At 48.4% G+C, this 21,290-nt stretch overlaps 1 protein-coding gene across 3 annotated transcripts in view; it reads left to right on the forward strand.

Annotated features, from left to right (window-relative positions):
* Positions 1-805: 805 nt before the first annotated feature.
* Positions 806-21,290, forward strand: part of RCSD1 (RCSD domain containing 1) — a 72,209-nt gene continuing 51,724 nt past the window's right edge. Inside the window, exons 1-2 of one of the 3 annotated variants that reach the window (XM_077156875.1) lie at positions 806-913; positions 3,286-3,462. In XM_077156875.1, coding sequence (XP_077012990.1) covers positions 3,457-3,462 — 6 coding nt within the window. In that variant the 5' untranslated portion in view covers positions 806-913; positions 3,286-3,456. Of the gene's footprint in view, positions 919-3,285; positions 3,463-21,290 lie in introns of all 3 variants that reach the window. The other 2 variants (XM_077156873.1, XM_077156874.1) reach the window with 2 other exon arrangements.

A 21,290-nucleotide genomic window follows, 5' to 3' on the forward strand; every position in this document is an offset into this window, starting at 1 on the left:
GCAACACAACAGCAGCAAAATGCACATTCCGTGGGTGCACTGCCAAGCACGGCCTCAAGGCGTGGCATAGGTGCCCTGTGCGTGGGGAAGCCAGGGAAACAATGTTGTCTGATACTTGGACTCTGGACTTTGTCAAATAGTTTTTTGTACACCTAGGTTTGCTCTGTCAAATGTAAATCAGATAATAAATATGAGTATCTTCTTAAATTAAAAAAAATAGTATTTATAATCATGAAAGAATGGTTCTGGTTCATACTTTTAAAAATGGATGATCGGCAGCCCGGTTCTGCCCCTTGCTAAGAACTGACTGATAGGAGCTCTTTGTAGTTCTCTTAAAAACTAATCAAGTTATGGCTCAAGTTCTTGTAGCCTCTGATGGTCTTTTCTCCCACTGAGTCTTTTCGCCTGTTGCATCAATGGCCCTTCCACGGAAAACAACCTTTGATTTAAAGGCAGAGGCCCTACTAATTTGCTTCGTCAAAATAGAGTCATTATTTTGAATGAACGAATCAATCATCCAATCATTCACTCACCAAATATTTATTGAGGGCCTACTATGTGCTTGGTAACATGGATTTCTCCACACGCCCCTGTCCTTGTCAGGGCTGCATCCCTGGTCTTCCTTGTTCTTAGCTCGGCGCTGGCCTCTATTTATTGCTTGGCTGCTTGAGATTACCAGGAGGTAGAAAGGGGAGGCCCAGAGGGAGAGTAAAGGAAGTCGGTGCTCATGGGCCAGCTGGTCCCCCAGAGCGGGAGAGGAACCAACCCCTCTGAGCCACTTTCCCTTCCCCTTGGGCTCTCAGCTCCTCCCAAGCCACAGAAGAGCAAGTCATAATCCCTATAACAGGGTGTTTACCAGCTGGGCTGTCACTTCTTGGCTTCTAGGGATCTTCTGGAAGGTCAGGAGGAGAAGGTAAGGTGAGCACATACCTCAAACCTACTCATGACTGCTGAAACTGAGCTCTGCGCTGTCCACCCTTCCCTCCTTTTCCCACCCCTTCCTCCTGGGGAAGGGCTCTGCCTGGGCTCAGAGAGCTCTGGAGCAACCTCTAAATCTTGCGTGAGTGCCAACAGCTTGTGGCTCTGGGCCCAGGAGCATGGCAGAGGCAGAGTTTGCTTGCTCTGCGGGCCATCCGTTCTCTGGCTGAAGGAAGGGCCTGAGCAGGGCGTGGGGAGCAGCTGCAAGTTACCTTGGGTGACTGCGTTGCAATCAGGGCCTAACGGTTTCCTCTGGGTAGGCGCTTCCGCCCTCCTGTTTGTGAAGTTATAAACCTCTGCTGGGGCAGCAACTTTTTGAGCAGAAAGGAGGACTAGGTGAAGGGGAGAAAGGAAAAGGCTCCCAGGAGCAGGATTGTAAGACATGATAATTAGATGATGCTCCCCTTGTCAACTCACTCCTGCACCAGTAAAGAGAAGAAAGAAAAAAAATCACAGGCACAAGTATGCATTGTAGGGTGCCTGGAAATTTCCTTTCCTGATGCTAATTCTGCCCTAACATCCTTATGCCTGTAGCTCTGTGGCTGGAATGGAAGGGGACTCACCGTTAATCCCCGGGGTTAGAGGATTTCACTGGGTCCTAGAGTGTTAACCTCTAAATAAAAGAAATACGGAGCTTTTAGCCATTTGAAGCTTATGCATGTGGCTAAGCATTATAAAAATAGCTAGTTTGCCCAGACTGCCTTCTACACTGTATAGGTAAGGAAAGAGGTTGACACTTGTCTTAAGAAAACACAGCTAGAAAGTGGCAGAACTAGAATTCAACCCTCAATCTGTCTGATTCTGAAATCAGGGGGATCTTGTCCCTACGCTCAGCTGAGCTAAATGAACTAGAAACTGCTCTGGCGTTAGGGCTATTAGTATTTTACAGGGTTGGACCTTAGAAGGTTCTATGACAAGAGGTGGCCGTGTTTCCAAGACCAGTATCCAGAGCGGCAATCTAAGTGCCCAGAAGTCCACAGACGGTGTTGGGATGCAGGAAAGAATCAGGGCAGTTCTTCTTAGGGTAAACTCTCAGCTTGTTTCCTTTGCCTCATTTCTCCATCTTTCTGCATCCATTGCGTTCACCCTCACTTGTTCCACTGTCCACCTCTGCAATGGCTCTTCTGTTCCTTAGTTGAAGTGGAATTGGGGGAGTGGGGGGAGGTGATGGGGAGGGCATGAGAATCCTGCAGACTGACACAGAGGCATTCCTGCCAGGCCCCATACAACTCACAAGGCTCTGAAACATTTCTCCCTCTTCCTCTCTGCCTAAAGGGGCGGGAGGGGGGGGGGGGGAGAGGGGTGGTCCAGAAGGGGCGCCGTGGGCTGGCGGCGAGTAGAACCGCTAGCAGTAAAATCACTTGGTCCAGATTCCAGCCCGCGCATCTCTCCCATGCCGCCTCCTCTTCTTCAGCCTCTTTGCTGCCCAGGGGGCCGGGACAGCCCTGGGGGGAGGGTTGCTGTTGCTGGGCTTTATGGGAATCGGATGTTCAAGTTCTTGCCCTTTACTATATTTAAGAGGAATGGAGAAAAGGCACTTTAGTAAGCAGTTTCTGGGAGCTGAATTCCCACGAAATCAAATGCTTCAATCAAATGGGAGGAGAGGAAAAGATTTACTGCAACAGGAAGCTTGAAAGACTTTGCTTGAATTCCTGGTTTTCCTCCTCCTTCCCCACCAGATACAGTGTTGATAGTTGGATAGATTGACAGATAGTGATTTCTTGCAAACGTGAGATGCGAAGTATAGAGGAAAAGGATGCAAAAGGGAAAGTTGGTCGTGTCAACTTTTCCTGAGCAGGAGAGCCCCCTCTGAGCTCTTCTTTCACAGACACGTTGGGCCACCGTGTCCTCTAACTTTCCACCAAAGAGCTCTTGGAAAACCAGGTATGGCATTAACATAATTGGTTAAAGGAGGAAGGTAAGCGGTAAAGACATCCATAAAAGGAGGAAACAGAAACGAGGGGCAGAAATAAAAACGAATGAAAGAGCAGCTCTAATTTTCAGGGCAAGGAAAAGAAAGGAGGCATATTGAAAGGGAGAGAAGTTGAGAAGAAGTGAAACTGGGGCAATGACCGGGATCCTGGAGAAACTTAGCGAAAAAAGAGAGGCAAGGCTGCTGTCCCATCCCCATGTTTGGGCCGATTAATGGAGTCGTGACTCCCTCTCTTGCTTCCTGCCCCGGGAGAGACAGTATCTGTTTAGATTTGTGTCTAAATTTAAACCCTGATCGCTTGCCTCCCTCCCCTCCCCCCCGCCCTCCTCCCTCTCCCCTCCCCGCCCCTCCTCCTTCCTCGTTCTCTCCGGCAGGGCCCCCGCGGCCCCCGCAGTCCCGCAGCGGAGCGCAGCCGGGCGCCACCTGCCCTGTGGCCGCCGCAGCCCGAACCTGGCCGGGGCCGGGAAGAGAGGCGACATCAGGGGTCCGCGAGCACCCGCCCCGAGCGAGCGTGCGCCTTCGCGGGGAGTCGGCACCCGGAGGGCATGGAGGTAACGGAGCCTGGCCGGGCGCGCCGGGCGCGGGGGCGGGCGCGGGATCGGGACACCGAGTCACGGGCGCCCCCTCCCCAGGCAGCGGCTGCCCCTGCTCCGAGGAGGGCGCGCGCCGCTCCTGGCCGCGGCCGACGAGAGGGGCGGATTCCTTCTGCTCCGACACCTCCTTTGCCGACGCCGGAGGATCATCTCTCGTTCCCTACCTGGGAGACCCCTCTGGGCAGGCAGCGGCTGGACAGGGAAACACCTTAGAGGAAGAAAAAAGGGGCCTCTGTAGGGATCCAGGCCCAGGTATTTTGGTTAGGGACCTAAAGCGTTTCAGGAAAAAGGTTAGGAGCAGCCAAGGTCTTTAAATGGGCAAACGTGTGAGCAGGAACTGCAAGAAAGCAGATGCCCCTGAATGTGAAGAGATGGGTATTGAAAGAGAAACAATCGGCAAACTGAGGCTTGCAGTTCTTTGTGGGTCTTCGCGCTTTCCGTTTTGCTTGCAGTCTGGCCTTTTACAGTGGCGCTTGCTCTGAAGCCCCTCCTCTGTCAGTCACTTTTTTTCTGAAGCGTTCCCCTTTCCTGGGCAGCTGGATGACACTATTTCTGATAAAACTTCCCCTCGATGCTCCTGCCCCCTGAGACTGTGGGTTTTGGGGTGTCTGGCCACATTTGCAGGGTGCAGCAGGGTAAGGCCAGCCTGCTCTCTACCTGCCGAGTAGGGTCCTGGGGACTTTTCTGGAACCGTTCCAACCTCAGCAGTCCTGGGCAACCACTGGGGGAAACTGGGTGTATTCCCCACTTCACTCTCTTCTCTGCATCTTGAGGCTTCCATAGCCTTCTGCCTTGACACTGAGACCTGACATTTAGCTCTGCCAATCTTAACGGGACCTGGGCTTTTGGGAAGAAAAAAGAAGACGCAAACTTTATGCAGCTTCTCTGGTGATTCCCACCCCTGTTCAAAGGGAAACCAAAGCTCCTCACTAGGCTGTCAGCAGCAATCAGAACTCACAGGCAGCTCTGCTATCTCCTCCCAGCTCCTGGCTCTGCACCCTGAGCCCTGATCCTCTAAACTAATCTAAGCTCGGCTCACTCTGGGAAGGCCCGTGACGTCTCTGCCGGGCTGCATTCAGGCACCCGGCTCACCCAGTGGACTTCAAGGAACAGGAATCGCCTTGGGAAGGCTTTGTAACAGTGGAAGGGACCATGAGATCTGCCAGAGTGCGATGGACCCTCTCTAGAGCATTTACAAGGCAGAGAAACTGGGGCACGTTAGGGCTTGGGGACGGGGGGAGGGGGTGGCAGGGGGAGGGGTACACACAGCAAAGCTCGGGAAGTTGCGCTCCCAAATCCGGGAGGTCTCACAGAGATAGTCTAAGCGCAAAGCAATGGGATTCTCTCTAGCTACAGCTCAGGGTGGAGGAGAGGGATGGCTTAGGGGCCGCCCAATTTGTAGAGCTAGTGAAGGCTTCTGAAGAAGTTGCTTTCAGGTTGGTTCTGTGCCTGGGAGAGTGCAAGGTGCTTCCAGCCCCAGCCTGGAGGTTCGATGTGCTTTATGACCTGTCTAACCTCTTGCAGAATTGAGTAGGAGGTAAGAGGAAAGCTAGTTTTAGGCTTACAAACAGGTTGCAAATGCGGACTTCGTTCTAAGACACAGAGGGAGTCCTTCCTCCTAGGCCCTTTCTTCTTCCTGTCTTGAGGAAGGGACAGTGTGGGGCAGGGACCCTGAAACTATCACCCGCACAACTTCCTGTGAAGCTTGTGGAGCCTTGAAAAGAGAAGGTCCTCTGGTCTCTAAACCAAGATGTGTAGGAACTGATAACCTGGATCAAAATCACTCTGTGCCAGGGACAGGAAGGGGAGGGGAATTGCTCAGCATCCTGAAAGCCTGTCAGATCATCCCATACCTACTGAAGGACATTGATTTGCTGGTTGGCAGTGACTCCTTCTGAAGTTTCTTTGTTAAAATGCTTGCAAAAAATTACAACTGCTAGCACTGTAGAAATAGAATGAGAAAGTGATGATTCTTAGCCAGGAAGTACATGTTTTACGGTAGAACATGATATGCAGGTGTGGGATATGAGGATTCCTAAAAATCTTAGCACAAAACCTCATTTGAGAGGCAGACCTTACTTTTGAGTCATAAAAGAACCACTGTATTTGGGAAGATACTGAGTTTTATTAATTTCCAGTATTAGTTTTTCAGGCCAGACCAACAAGGCTGACTCAACACTCCTTCTCTAGAACCCACTTACCTACTCAAAGTCTTTGGGGGAAAAAAATTAAACCACTGTTACCAGTGTCAACAACATCAGTCATTACCTTCAGCCCTCGATAAGCCCTTTGGGACAAACAAGATAAGCAAGATAAGGATGCCATCTGATCCCTGTCCTTTATAAACTGACAATCCTGCCATTGCGGGAAGGAGACTTACTTTATCCTGTCATGTATATCATTTTCAAATGTAAGTTCCAAAAGAATTACTGCTGCAGACCACAAGTTCTATCGGAGTTCAGAGTAGGCAAGACTCAAAATAAACCTTGAAAGAAAGATGAAGAGCTGAAGCATAAGCAAATGGATACAGGGACAACAGGCCAACTTGTTCAGGAATGTTGGCTGGAGAGGAAGTGAGGGGAGCTGTAAGAGAAGAAACATGGGGCAAAAAAAAAAAAAAAGATAAAGCCGCAGGACCACCAAGTACAGTAGACCACTGGCCAAGTGGTACATGGGGGCTGAAATTCAAGCCACCTGGGCAGAAAGGATTACTTTTTCCTCATATAGAAACTTCTTGTCTAGCTGTGCTCCAAAGCTAGACAAATTCTAGCTTCTTCTAATTCAAACAAAGGCCGGCTGCAGCCTTCAAAGGCCAGGTTGTGGCTGGCCCTGGAGTCTGCTCCATGAGCTGTGGGAAACTCTGAAAAGTCTTGAGTCAGACGGAGATGATGATGTGGCGGGAAGGACAGGGCAGACGTGTCCATTCACAGAGGGAGCAAGAAAGCCAGGTTAGGGAGCGTCTCTGAGAGTCCAGGTGAATTCTGATCTGAAGAAGCAATAAGGATGAAAAGATGAAAGAGAGTAAAGACCACGCGTTAGAAGTCAGAAATCACTTTCTGCGCTCACCAGGATGCCGAGAAGAGCAGAGTTCTCCCAGGTGCCAGGGAGAAGAATAGTATCAGATTTACACATTATATAAGCCTATCGTAGCAGGAGCTGCCTTATTGGTCTTTAGGTCTCCAGAGATTAGCAAAGTGCCTAATATATAATCATATAATTTATCAATAAAATCTTGCTTGATTAATGAATTAACAGAAATGGGGAACTCTTTCCACCACGCAGTCTGCAGCTCCCTTTCTCCACCTCGGGAAGCCTTCTCAGATGCCCTCAGAGTCTTTATGGAACTTTGTTCACATGCTGTTACAGCATCACTGCTGCTGCAGCGCCAGGCAGAATTGGAACTATTGGCCCATCTGGCTCTCTCTTTAGAAGGCTCCTCCAGGCCAGGGACCATATCTCATGTAGAGAGGCCATGATGGGTGCTGGATAAGTGCTTGTTGGATGAGTGAATAAATGATTGAAGATGGGAAAAAGAGCAGATTAAAAAAAAAAAAAAAGCAGGTCTTAGATATGTTGGTTTTTATTGTTCTAAGCAGAAATGTCCGGTGGTCCGGGAGAAATACAAACCTTTTATGATGCTTGGAATTTATATACAAATATGATTCTTCTCTAGAAGAGACAATAGGTCAAGTTATTGTGGGTAGGAATCCAGAGGAAAGGAAAGAGCTGGAATCTTGGGACATCAAAATAAAATCAATAGGATGCACAGGTAGTTCAGTGGTTAGAATGCCCGCCTTTCATGCAGGAGACCCGGGTTCAATTCCCGGACCATGCACCCAAAAAATAAATAAATAAAAATAAAATTAATATTCTTAATTGCTTAAATATAAATATTTGGTAGCTATAGGCACTACCAAATAGCCTGAGGGTGCTAGAAAAAAAGAGCCCACATCTCCACCTCCCCACACCATGGTTTTACTATGTAGTTGAACAAATGAAAAATTTAGTCAGTGAAAATTAAATTTTCTTGCTATCTAACGTAACATGGATTCCTAAATTAAATGGAGAGAATTAAAGAGCCCTTTTCTCAGATGCAACTTCGAGTCCTTTTCAGATATTATTTGTCATTCATTTATTTACTCACATTTATTGAACATTTATGACCTATCGTATCTTATATTTGAAATGTTCACTTAAAATTATGGGTTTAAAAGTCAGTGGAGAAAAATGTAACCAGAATCCAAGCCTCCAAAAGATCATTTTGGGATTACACCGTGAAGAGCTGATAAAAGCGCTAACCATCCGTGTTAATATTTTTTTAACCCATCTCTCACTGTGCCCCACGCTGACAGCTGGCTAGGGCGCATGGGACATGATCAGGGACCAAATGGTTTCTGGAAGCAGGAGTTTGGCTCGGGTAGCCCCGGTTTTTCTCTGGCTTCCATTCACCCTGTGAGACCCCCGCAGTAACATGCTCCCATCCAGCAGACACCTTCCATTTGCCGGACTGCGATGACAGGGGGAATTCCAGGTAATCAGACTGGAGGGGCCCAACACGAAACCCGCCAGGCCCAGGCCTTATCTCAGGAAGGTGCGAGGGCACATTCCTGGGGCAGAGTCAGGTTTCAGGGCCTGACCCACAGCAGGCGCCTCACGACCAGGCGTGCCAGAGCCTGGGCGCGACTGGTTCCGTGGGAAACCTGGATGCCAGCGGTTCAGCAGACCAGTAATCTTATCAGGGCAGCAAAGGAAAGCATTTCGGTTCCAGAAAAATCTGAAGGCAGTTCTCTGCCTTTCTCCAATCATAATGTTTTAGGTTTGCAGAGCCAGCCTGGCCACCCCCACTCAACTCGCTAGAATCCGAAAGTGTCAAATCTGCAGCTCTGTGGATTTCAAGGGTCCCTAAGTATCTCCATGCCATATTGAAAAAGAGAAAACCAAGAATCTACGGGGGACGCTGACCCTGCCTGAGGATTTGGACACTGTTGGATCTTTGGCAAGCCGGCAGCTTGCAATTCTTCTCTCATCTGGGGAGTAGGTCAGTTTAAGCCTTGAAGAGTAAAGAGGCTGGTTCTCATGTCAGGCAAGTTTCATTAAAGGCGATATCCACCTCATGTTTGACCTTCAGGGACTATGCAGACATTTTAATCCCTCCGTGCAACAGAAGATAAAATGATACCGCTGGCACAGTGCAAAGACAGTTGCCACAGTCAACATTCACACTGTCGGGCCCTCCAGAAATTCATCAGCTTCATGGCTCTGCCTGAGCCAGACCAGAGAGGGCCCTGATCTCATACTTCGCTCTTTGGGGCAGTGAGCTTTCCATCTTTTCCCTTTGGGACTTCCTGAATACCTAGCTCTCTAGGAATTGTGGGAAATGACTCCCAAGCCTGTGAGACTCACCCTGTAAAGTTATGTATTTGGATGGGTCAAATCCTGTGCTGGGACAAAGCCCTCGAGCCACTGTAATTCCAAGCCTTGGAGGCTCCCTAGGAGAGGAGAGTTGGCATACAGGATCCATCTGGGTGGGTTTCCTCATGTCTGTAAGAGGCATCCCTGAGATGCCATCAGAACCCACCTCCATAAACAGTATTAAGGGTCCCCAGGCAGGAAGCTCTTGAATGGGGACACTGAGAAGTTCTGTACATTGGAGCCGGACAGTCTTCCCCAGCCAAGAAGGTGGGTCTGCGTCTCATCAGCTGTCCTCTGTTTTGAACCTGCTTTTGTACCGTATCAATGCCACCCTCCTGATCTTGGGATAGCAGTCACAACTCTTCCCTTAGCCAGATCTTCTAGCTCTTTAATTAGGTTCAAGAAACGTGTACAGAGCCCCTGCTGCTTACCAGGCACTGGGATACAAAACTGGACAAGTCACACTGCTGGTTCTTAAAGAACTCATGGCCTAGGAGTAGAGGCAAGCACCTAAACAAATGTTTGCAAAACGAGGGATGCGACTTCACAGGCACAGAGGTGACTTGCCCAGCCCCAGGAGTTCAGGGAAGGCTTGCTGCTGAGATGATTTCTGAGTTGGCTCTGGAGGAATGAATAGAAGTTAACCAAGCACAGAGAACTGGGAAGGGTATTCCAAGCAGAGGGAAGAACAAGAGCAAAACCACTGGGTTAAGAAGCAAGGTGATAGTCATGGGGAATTACCAGCAATTCATTCCTGGAGGTTAAAGCAAGATAAAGGTATTTGAAGTGGGCAGGATCTAGATGGGGAGATATAGAGAAATAAAAACGACAGTTTCTGCCATAAAAGAACATGACATGACATAAACAGATACAAGATAGTATACTGATAATCTCTAAGGTATGTGGGAGGCAGCTTCTCTAATGGAAGCTAGAGAAAACACCTCCTCTGCTGAGGACTCCCCTACAAATGCTGCCTTTACTGGGCCTCCTGGCAGCCCTTGAGGTACAGGAGAGACAGGGGATTTCAACTGAATGATGAGTACACTCCTGGGTGGCACCAAAGCCCCCGCTAAAGAGAGCCACTTGAAACAGGCCCCAGGCCCCAGGAGAATGAATGGCTTTGGGAAAGATCACCCAGATCCATCCCTGAAACCCTCTTACCCTCTGTAGCAGAAAGAACTCTCTGGGGATAAACTGCAAAACCATCTGTTTCCACTCACTCCTCCACCGGCAGCTCCACGCCCTCCCCTCGCGGTGCTTTCCCACCCTGTGCACACTCTGAAAAGCCGACATTTCTCCTCTTCGTTCAGAGGCAGAGCAGGGAAGAGCAGCCAACCACACGCATCAGCTAAACAGCAGAAGCCCCAAGCTGAGCCTTGTGGTTGCTGTTGCACAGCCCAGACCCCCACACCAGAGGTCACTACGGATTTCTACCTCGCGGTGTGCCACAGAAGGCTTCAGGCCTCCTCCAGCCTCCCCTCCCCTGGACCTCCAGCCCCAATGTGTTCATTCCAAACACATCAGGTAGATGGACAGGTGCCCCACCTGTGCCTTGCCAGCCTCAGCCTTCTGAAATATGTTCCTAGGTGCCAGGCTCCTTGCTTGTCTGGGTTTCCAGATTTCATTTGATGCATAATGGCAAATTGATTTCTGAGCAGCTGTGCTGATGGCGGAGTGGGAGATACCTAAAGCTTGTAGCAATAATAATTACTACCTCTTGTTGACTGTCCTCTGTATGTCAGACATCTTACATAAATTTATTGCTTTTAATCCTTATGAAGTCTGTGTTAGTTAGATTCAGTTGTCAACTTGGCCAGGTGAGCATACCTAGTCTTGTTGCTGCAAACATAAGCCAATGGTCCGTGAACCTCATCTGTTGCTAATTACATCTGCAGTCGGATAGGAGGCGTGTCTGCTGCAATGAATGACGTTTGACTTAATTGGCTGGTGCTTAAGTGAGAGATTGCAATGTAGCAAAGCTAAGCAACTCGGCATTCCTCATCTCAGCACTTGCAGCTCAGCCTAGGCCTTTGGAAATGCGGAAAGAAGTCACCCCGGGGAAAGTTGTTGGAACCCAGGGGCCTGGAGAGAAGACCAGCAGAGACGATCTTGTGCCTTCCACGTAAGAAAGAACCTCAGTGGAAAGTTAGCTGCCTTTCCTCTGAAGAACCAATAAAATAAATCCCCTTTTATTAAAAGCCAATCCGTCTCTGGTGTGTTGTATTCTGGCAGCTAGCAAACTAGAACAAAGTCTTATGGCATCTTTTTTATAGATGAGGATACTGAGGCTTTGAGATGATGAAATAACTTGCCCAAGGTCTGGAAAATGATTACCAGAAGAGCCAGCATTTGCACACACCTTCTGGTGGGATACTACACTTCTATTCTTTCTCTTGCACTGATGGCGTCCCCCACGTTGCTTGTCCAGTTCTCAAGAAGAGCGTTCGGTAGATTTAGGACAAGGTCAGGAGGCTCAAGGCTGGGGCCTTTTAAGGTCTGACTCAAGACTCTGAGCCCTTATCTACACATCTACAAGACCTTTGAAATGCTCCAGCATGTCTCTGGGTAAAACTAGTGCCAACATTTAAGGCAGAAAGGGAAGTTTAAAAAAATAAGCCATCATTAGGGCTTAGTTTTGAAAGCAAGAAGGATCCTTAGGCGTTTCTCCCACACCCCTCATTTTTTTTTTTTTTGTATCCGGCATGGTGGGGAGCACATTTCATTCTTTTTCCATGTGACTGTCCCATTATTGCAGCATCATTTGTTGAAATTTGGGGGGAGTGGGGGGGTAGAAGTACAGGGCCCAGGAATTGAACCCAGGTTTCCCACATGGCATGGGAGAATTCTAACGCTGAGCTACCCTTGAACCCCCCAACCCCGTCATTCTAAAGGTGAAGAAACTGAGCATATGTGATTTACTGGTGATCACGATTAAAGCCAGAACTGTGACAAAGGTCTCCTCGCTGTTGGCACAGAGACCCTTGTACATGGCACTCTTGATTTACCGTGAAATTGACTTAATATCACTTTGTTGTCTCCCCATGTGTGTGTACTGTCTCCTGACTTTCCTAAATCCTCTACCCAGAGGTGCTCAGTTTCCTGAGTCTCAAGCACTGTTATCTGTGGGGTAGAGTGGATGGAGAGAGAAACAGCTTTTATTATCAGTGTTTCAATCAACAAGTGCCAAGAGATCCAGAGCTAAGGCTAAGAAGTCCCAGCTCTGCCCAGTGCAGTACTGCACGCTGTTCTACCAGACTTGCTTTCTGCCTGCTCTCCAGGGGTCCCTCTGAGCAAGCCCTTGGCCTTGTTGCCCAGTTATGCCTGAATCCCTGCCCACCGTCCCCCCACCCCCCTGCTCCCAACAAAGGCTCGAACTGAAGCAGGAGGAAAACAATAAGGATGAGTCCAAGTCCTTGTTTTTCCTAGGGGGTGAGTGGGGGCTCAGAGCGATGCCTGGTGCTGCACCATGCCACCTTCAGGGGACTCTAAACCCAGTGGAGGTGGAAGGCAGATTGGTTTCCCCTGGCTGCTCTACCACATTGCCACAAGCTGAGTGGCTTGGGACAAGAGAACTTTATTCTCACAGCTCTGGAGGCCAGAAGTCTAAAGGCAAGGTGGTGGCAGAGCCCCACGTCGGCAAAGCCTTTCTGACTTGGAAGCCTTCCCCTCGGTGACCCAAGAATCCATGCCCCTCCTTCTTCACGTATGCACATGACACTTAGAATCGCCGCTCTTTTCCAGAAGCCATGTACATAAGCCGTGGACACAAGCCCTGTCCTTCGTGCCTAAGGAAGGCTAAGTGAAAGCAGCCCGAGAGCAGCACTGGAATTAGGCAGTGGAATTTGAAGGAAATAGCAGCAGCATGCTTTCCTCTGCTCTGTTCCCTTTAGATTTCCTTTGTGTCTTTGTTGAATTTGTGCTAAGCTAGGGGTGTTGTGGTGCAGAGACATATGCCACAAAACCTGACTTTCGGGTCTGGGATCAGTATCTAACTAGCCTCATGGTTCTGGTCAATTTCTCCAGCTGTGACACTGATACCTGCTTTACCAACTATTTTGAAAAGTCACGTCGTGCATGTGATGAGCTGATTTATAAAAGTATCCTTGAAATCTTAAAACATCCCACAATTCATGGTGTTGTTGTTAATAATATTTAGTAAATTGGCACTGTGAACAAATTGTGACATCCCTAAATGCATCTTCTGTAGGTGAGTTCTGATATTCTCTTTGCCTGTCGTTAATGGAATGTGGGAGGAAGGAGTGCAAAGAGGGTAATGGCGAAGATGAACAAAGCTGTTGCTTCTGCTCTAGGCCAAAGAGGATGCATAGAGAGGCTCTGATCTGTGCAGTGGTAAAAAGGAAAATACATTTCTGTTGCTCTTTATTTTCAAAACACTCTCCTGTATCCCCTGAACTGTTCTGTAAGTGCCTAGTTGTTTTATCTGCTAACTCCCCTTATAAGCCCTGGTATCCTACAGTGGGCATAATATGTGCTCAACGCCTTCTATGAATGAAGGCAGGACTGTAGCTTCGTATTGCCTCCTGGAGGGGCAGTACAACACAGGGGCTAAAGTACAGACCTGGGAGTCAGATGACTGGGTTAGGATCCTAACTTGTGACCACTCCATGCCTTGGTTTTCCCATCTGTTAAATGGAAATAATAATTGTACCCACCTGATAGGACTGGTAAGAGGGTTCTTTAAGTTAATACTTGTGTAAAGTATTTCAAACAATGCCAGGCACATCTTAAATGTGACATGATTGTTTGATGAATAAATAAGTGGTCTATAATAATCATTAACAGAGACTAGCCTCGCATGCTGTTGGTGCAGCTCTGACTAGGACACTGGATGGACAAGAGAGGGAGACCTGAAGCTCTCCTCCAGCCCTGAGAGCTCGCTGAGGAGCAGAGGAGTAGTTTGTGCATGCTGCAAGCAAACTTGTGTTAGTCCAACTCTCTGGTCTGCTGTCGGAGCTGGTCCTTGGAGCAGTGCTGGAACAGTTCCCCATATAAGTCCAGACTAGAACCTGGGAAACTGGGGGAGCCCCTGGCATGGAATAGCAAATGCAAGCTGCAGGCTCACTCGGCAGCCAAGGCCTACAAGAAGGGTGTCTCCTTGGCTCAATAAATACATTTCAAAGAAAAGGGGGTGGGGGTGGGGACTGCCAAGTGTATTTTCTTTGCAGGTTCACCCTGTGGAGAACTGAAACGGGGTAGGTGGGAAATGGAAAGGAGAGTAGGTTGACTGAAGCAGACCGCCCTCCTTCCTCCATCTCACTGAGCTGGGTTACCTCTGCCCTGCCCTGCCCTCACCTTTCTCACCTCCACGGAGATGCCCCTGCAGGAGAGTTGAGCGTGGTGGGATTCTGAGAGGGCTGAAACAGCTGCAGGGATTGGGGGAAGGGGGGTGAGAGGCTAACCATTCAAATCATCGATCTTGAACTTCTGGCCGGGCTTAGGGAGTTGAGTGCTTTCACATGTGAACTCGAGTGTTCTTATTGCTCAGTCACATTATTTGTAAGACAAAAGGACTTTCTGGTTAGATGAATTCAGAGCAGGTTGAGGTACCTTGCTGAAAGTGTTCTGTTTAAGGATTCTCATTCTTTTCTGAGGGAAGTCTCCAGTGGCAAGCCCCAGGGCTCTGCCCTTAGCCCTAACTTGTTAAACGTTTTTGTTAATGACTTGGATGAAAAATAGAAAGAATCCAGATGACCCACAGCTGGGATAGTTAATATGATACATGACATGTTCAAGTTCAAAATGATTTATATAGGAAAGAAGGCTGGGCCAAAACCAACATAATGAAATTAAACAGGGATGAATCTAAGGTCCTCTGCTTAGCTTTAGGAAAATTGCATACTCAGCTTAGAAATAAATACACATGCGTCCATTCATTCATTCATTCATTTATTCCGTCATCCCGCAAGTGTTTATTGGGCCTACAGTATGAAAGATGCATCTGGATTCTCGGAGGGAGGCAAATATAAAGGTACTATCTATAAGCTGCCAATGTGGTAGTGGTGGTGGGAAATGATAAGATGCCTCTCCAAAGAATAGGGAGCACAGGGGATGCTGCAGTGCCACGGAACCAGTAAGCCCACAGGGCTGGTAGAATTCAGCAGAGAAAGAGAGCATTTCCACCTTGACGCAGCTGGAGAAGAGGACATCCTCTCCTGTTGGCAGAGAGGGACATCCGAGTGGGAGGAGAGGGGCTCAGAAGACTAAAGGAGCACCTAGGACAGAACTGTGTAGGGCCGTATAGAAGGCGCGCCAGGGTCCAGGGTGAATGAGTGGGGAGATTCTAGAGGCCCAAACCCCACTTAAGAGGCTGAAGCACCAGTGAGAAGTGGCCTTGGATTGGAAAGGCAAAGAAGCTGTGACATAAACTCAGGGGAGTGTCCCAGCATTTGGTGTTTGGTCGGAGGCTGCCATGGAGGTGGGTGTGAGAGGAAACAGTGATCTGCATTTTCAATCCTGGAGACAGAAAATTTTGCTGATTTTGGAGGCGGGAAGGGGAGAGATTGAGTTTTGGTTGAGGCATTGGCAGGACAATTTCTCACTGGAAATTCCCATCTGGGGCTTGGAAGGGCATTGGACTGAGACCTGATTCAGTGGCATCTGCCCAAAGGGGTCCCCGGGGAGATCCCTCACCTAAGAACTGAGAATGGGGGACTGAGTGCTTTGATGTATAGGAAAAGGGCTTGGGGATTTTAGCTGACCATGAAGTTAGCATAAACCAACCTTTTTTTTTTTTTTCTTACTCAATTGAAAGCTGGAGAATGGGGCTCAGCAGCTTATTTCTTGGGATTCTAGGGAAACAGTCTTCTGTCCCTCTGCACTGTGACTGGGAAACTGGGATAGTGGAAGCCAAGATGTGAGAATGGGGGTGAAGCGGGCAGAATCATTGAACCTTTGGACACATGCCTTTTAAATGGCTTTAGTAGCAACCAGCTGTGGGTCCCCCACCAGAACATGTGGAGACCCCCAGTCATGGTTTGGGAAGGTCTGACTGGGACATGTTCTTGTTATTTTGTAAACAATGGTGAAACCCCAACAGCAAAAAAAAAAAAAAAAAAAAACCTTGTAGAAAATTCTAGAATTTTGTGTTCAGTCCTTTCTTTAGTTTTTAGTCACTTTACTGTAAAATATTTATTGTTAAGGTAATCTTAAACATTTTAAGGTAAAATTGTGAGAATTCATCATCCTAGTGTGACAACTATTTTCTTTTACTTGCTACCTTTTGATCCTCAATTTTATCCCTTTTATCATGAAAAGAATTTGGGAGGAATAAAACAACTTTGCTTGGGGTGGTACAACGGTGGCTCAGTGGCAGAATTCTCACCAGTGCCAGAGACCCAGGTTCAGTTCCTGGAGCCTACCCGTGCCAAATAAATAAGTAAATGAATGAGTAAAAGCACACTGTTGGTTTGTACTCAGACTGTAAAAAACAGCAACAACTCAGCTTAACATAATTTCCAGTTTGGTGTATTTATTCTTTTTAACCACATAAATCATTCTGATACAATTGCAATCAGTTTATATGCAACTCTGTACACTCTTTGTTCATGCAACATTATTTCCAAGACAATATCTTTATCCTAGGCAGTAGTGTTTTCATTTGAAATGTCTACATGGTATTCTATGATTCAAATATGCCATAATTTATTTACTTCTTTTCCTATTTGGGGACACTGCTTCCACTATCTCCTCCTTATAAATAACTTAGCTATGAACAGGACAAGGCTCTTTTTCGTTCTTTTGAATTATTTCTTTGGGCTCATTTTCTAGGAGTGGGATTATTAGGTCAAAGGATATGAGTGTTTTTGTGGCTCTTTATGAATGTTGCCAAATTGGCCCTTGCCTTCCTTCCTTCCGCAAAGGCTCTCTGTACCTGGTGTGCACAAGTTGCAGGCTCGACCAGATGTGCTGGAAAGAGTGTGTGTGGTGAGAGAGCACCTCGGAGCCAAGGGCAGTACTTTCCTCTCGGTGCCCTGCTGCCTGCAGGTCCTGCGGTCCCCGCTCAGCTATCAGGGAGGGATAGGGCAGGGCAGGAAGGGGGTGTGGACACCCTAGGAAATGAAGCAATTATCTGATGCTTCTTGCTGGAACAGCTATAGACAGGAGGAAATTGCATACCAGCTGGGGGAGGCAGGGCAGGGGAGGTTGAGCCTGGAGATGCTGGGGGCAATGCCTACCAGCCAGGGGTGGAAGTAGAACACCCTGGGGGCTTGGGCCAGCCTCTGGAGCTAAAGACTTGTCTTTCTAGAAAATTCCTTAGCCATGGGTCTGGGCTAGGGAGGAGAAGCAATCATTCTCTCACTTGCTCACTTGATAATTTTTTTTATAGAAATATTTAATGAACGCCCATATGTGTTGGGTTCTGGACAAACTTTGGGCACAAAAGGAAATAAAACTGCACTCGAAGAGTGGGAAAAGGAATGGGGAATTGTAACGGTTTAGTCAAGTATTCTGTTGGACTCAGGACCAGGATGCTGGGGGAACCGGGTGTCCTCTGGAATGTGGAGGACTGCCAGGAGGGTGGACGTCCCAGAAGAGAGATGCCTGGGCTCAGTAAGGGAGAGGAGTTGCTGCGTGATTGAAGAGTGAAATGGGGGAAAGCAGCAGGAGATGGAGGACAGTTTTGTGCACCATGACTGGATTTAGTTGGTTGACCATGCCGAACCTCATGAGCCCCTCTAATATTTCCAAAGAGGATTTCTGCGCAGAAGGTACTCGGGGGCTGTCTGATAGCAAGAGAGAGCCTGTAAGGGGCTAGACTTGAGGCTGCATTTGTGTAGCAAGCACACTTTTTGACTTAATGGGATATTTATTTAGAGTGACTGATGAGATTATGGGAGAAGTTCAAGCCTTTGAAATCCACCACTCTTTCATTCTTCAGAACAGAGAAGGGCAGGGAGTTCTGTAATCAGACTTATGTTTTAGCAAGTTTACTCTGGCTCTGGTTCAGGGAATGGATTGGAGAGAACATGGCCCAGGAGACTCTAGGAGGCCGTACAATCATCAGGGTAAGGACAAGTTGAGCTGGGCTTCAGAAGGGACGTGAAGGCAGAGGGCTAGGAAGGAGTTTGAGAAGAGGACCTTCTCCCTAAGGTCTGCCTGAGGGCAAAGGGAAGGGCAACATGGTTCCAAGGGACCTGTGCTCTCATGGGGATACCCAAACGTGCTCAGAATGCTTCAAGAATAGACAGCCCTAGGACTGGGTTTCTTGTTGCAAAAAAATAAAGGAACATACCTGCACTTCTCTGGTGCATGTGTGTATGCATGCATGACTGTGCATCTGTCCACGAGTGCTTCTTTATGTGTCTCTGCGTCCATGTGAGTGTCTTATATGCCCGTGTGTGGTCATGTGTGTCTGTGTGTCCATGTCTGTCTGTACATGTGTGTGTTCACATGTGTCCATGTGCTCTGTGTGTGTGTCCGTGTGTGTGTGCTGAAGGAGAGCCAAATGAGTGTTAAGCTCTAGCTGGAGGAAGCTAGGCACAGTGGCTGCAAGTTCAGAGCTCTAGACCAAACTCCACCATTAAGTTCCTGTGGGATCTTCATCCAACAGCATGAAATGTGAGTGCCTCGCCTGGATGATAATTCCATCCCTGCCTGGCTCGTGGGGAGGATCAAGTGAGATAATATACATGAAAGGGCTTGGGAAAGGTATAAAGGACTCCACAGATGCAAGGTGTGGTCACCCTTTGTTTTGGAAAACATAGGGAAATATCTGAAAATAACTCAGTCCCTCAAAGAGCACTCTGGAGCCTGGAGGTGTGGGGCTGGGGAGCAGAGACCGGCTGTGGGCCGTGGCCCTCCCTGGGGCCTCTGCTTCCTCCTGTTCTGTGGCTTCCTTTTGAAGCTCTGAAGGAGAAGCTGATTAGATGAGAGACCAGTTGGGTTGGGCCCAGATAGCTCTGCTCAGAGGAAGAGGCAGAGTTTGAAGCCCAACGAGGCAGTGGGAGGGAAGGTGGGCAGGGCTTCCTGACTGTTTGGGGGTCCAGGCCTCTGGCCTGATAACCCGGGGTGACCAGGAGGCCCTGGAGCAGGAGGAAAGACTTACGATGCGCCCCAGAAGGGCCACTGCTCAGCATAATCAGCCAAGTCCTGGAGTTGCAGGGACTTCCCTCTGCGCAGCCAAGCCCTGTGAGTTTTAGAAACCAAAGCACCAATTAAGAACAGAGGTGGGAGAGGAGATGGCCAGGATTCCAGCCCAGCCAATGACTCTGCTTGTCTGAAGATGGGAAGCTTCCGTAGAGTAGGGGAGAGGGACGTGAGGAATTGGCCCTGCCACAGTGCGGTGAGCATGATTGCGTGTAGGGTGACGGAGAGAGGCCAGTGCCAAAGGCAGCTCACAGGTCAGGCAGGCCAGGTGCAGAGGGCGCCTTCCCCCAGAGCCCTGCTTCCAGCTCTGGGTGACAATGGAAGGGTCACAGAGAAGGTCACTGCTCCCAACCTCGACCACTGGGGTAGCAAGAGGCCAAGGGCTCTGAGCACCTGATCCCTGCCTGAGTCCTTTGACCCTAGTGGCCCAGGTCCCACCTTCACTCCATGCTTGGCTACTTCTGTCCTACCCATCCCTGGCCACATCCTAGGAAGGGGGCAGCAGGGCACAGGCCAGGGCCAGCGATGTTGCCACCGAGCTCTCCTCGCCTCCCATCTCTGTCTGGGTAGACAGACTTACATCGCCTGTAGCTAACATGCAGAGCTGTGGGCTGGGGCCAAGGCATGTCCCGGCCATTCTGAGCTGCTTTCAGCAACCTATGTCTTCCAGGCCTTTCCTCCCGCTACTCTGCCTGGGACTCTCTTCCTGCCTCTTCCCTCTTCCCCATCATGCTGCGGGTAGTTTTGTATCTATGGAGCTGTTACTCCCCAGTCCTTACTCCATTTGGGAAGCCCTGCCCTCCACCCCCACACCCACCCCCAGCCATGACAAAGATGGAGAGGGAGCCAACAGGGGGACGTGGCTGGCTCCCTACCTGCCTTCTCTCTGGAGTGTACCAAGGGCAGGTACAAAGAGGCTGTGGCTCCGACAGGGCTTCTCCCAGTTTTCCCTGAGAGGGGCCCGTACGTCCCCCATCTCTGCCCTTATCTGGGTGGTAAGTTCCAGATGTTTCCTCTCACCAAGACAGCCCGGCCCCTTTCCTCCAGGGAGGGCTGGGGCCTTGCTAGCAGGCCTCGGGTAGGGGAGACTTCCCCAGCCCTGGCACTCCTGCCCCTTCATTCCTCGCAGAGCCATCGATTCCTCTCTTGTCACCTGGACTGGAGATGATTTACGATTAAAAGGAACTGGGCCCCTTTAAAGTTGAAATCTCCTATTGCCAGATACTGGGTGTATTCTCGGCCAAGCAGCCTAGCTGGAGACACAAGTGATTGTCAGAATGAAACCAGGGCTGTGGAGAGAGACCCACCAGTGCTCTCCCAGCACGGAACAAACATTCCTCAGTATGATTTTCTAGTGATTGGAACTGTGAACAACTCCAAAGCTAAGGAACGTTAAATTCTTTGCCTGTACTTCCAAATTTACTTCCAAGCTTTGTCAATCAATGTATGTTTACATTTTACGTCATTGCTACGTACCAGCAAGGTGGATTTTTCAATGATTTTTGCTGTTGTTGTTCCATGACTATTTCCCTGTATTAGAAATGTTTATATTTGTCATTTTTAATGGGAGCATCATGTTCCATTGCCTTTATGCTTTATATATTTTAGCTATTCTCTGAAATTGAATATATTGAGATGACTTTTAATTTTTCACCTTTCTGTGCTATCATGGCTATCCACGCATGTCGCGTGTTTTGCTTTTTTTTTGTTATAGTATAATTCCAAAAATAAAACAAAGCAATTACAAGTTCTTGTTACTTAGTCCCAAATTGTCTTGAAAGAAGGAAGAATTAATCAATATATAATGCTAACAGTTTTTTTTTTTTTGCACGGGCAGGCACTGGGAATTGAACCCGGGTCTCTGGCTTGACAGGCGAGAACTCCGCCACTGAACCACTGTTGCGCTGCCCTAACAGCAGTTTTTTAAGAGAGCAGTTTCTCCACAACACAGCTTTGGCTTCTTATCGTGACTTATTTTTGCCAGACTAATAGTTATGCAGTGATACCTTAGAATTAATTTGCATTTTCTTAATTACTATCAATGTCATGTGGATTCCCAAGCGATAACTTTGGGTCACTATTTTCTCCCTTTAGTGTGGAATTTTATCTCCTTTAGTTGCTTGCTGGTGTTTATTTTGGACTGATTTCACATGTACAAACATGCGTGATTTCCCCTTAGCAAGCTTCTACCCTGGCAGCTTTTACCACCGCTGTCTTTGTAAGTTAAAGCAGTGGTTCTGAACACTGAATGCCTGTGAGTATCATTT

This window comes from Tamandua tetradactyla, chromosome 4 (assembly GCF_023851605.1).
Source record: "Tamandua tetradactyla isolate mTamTet1 chromosome 4, mTamTet1.pri, whole genome shotgun sequence".
In the NCBI taxonomy this organism is placed as follows: Eukaryota; Metazoa; Chordata; class Mammalia; order Pilosa; family Myrmecophagidae; genus Tamandua; species Tamandua tetradactyla.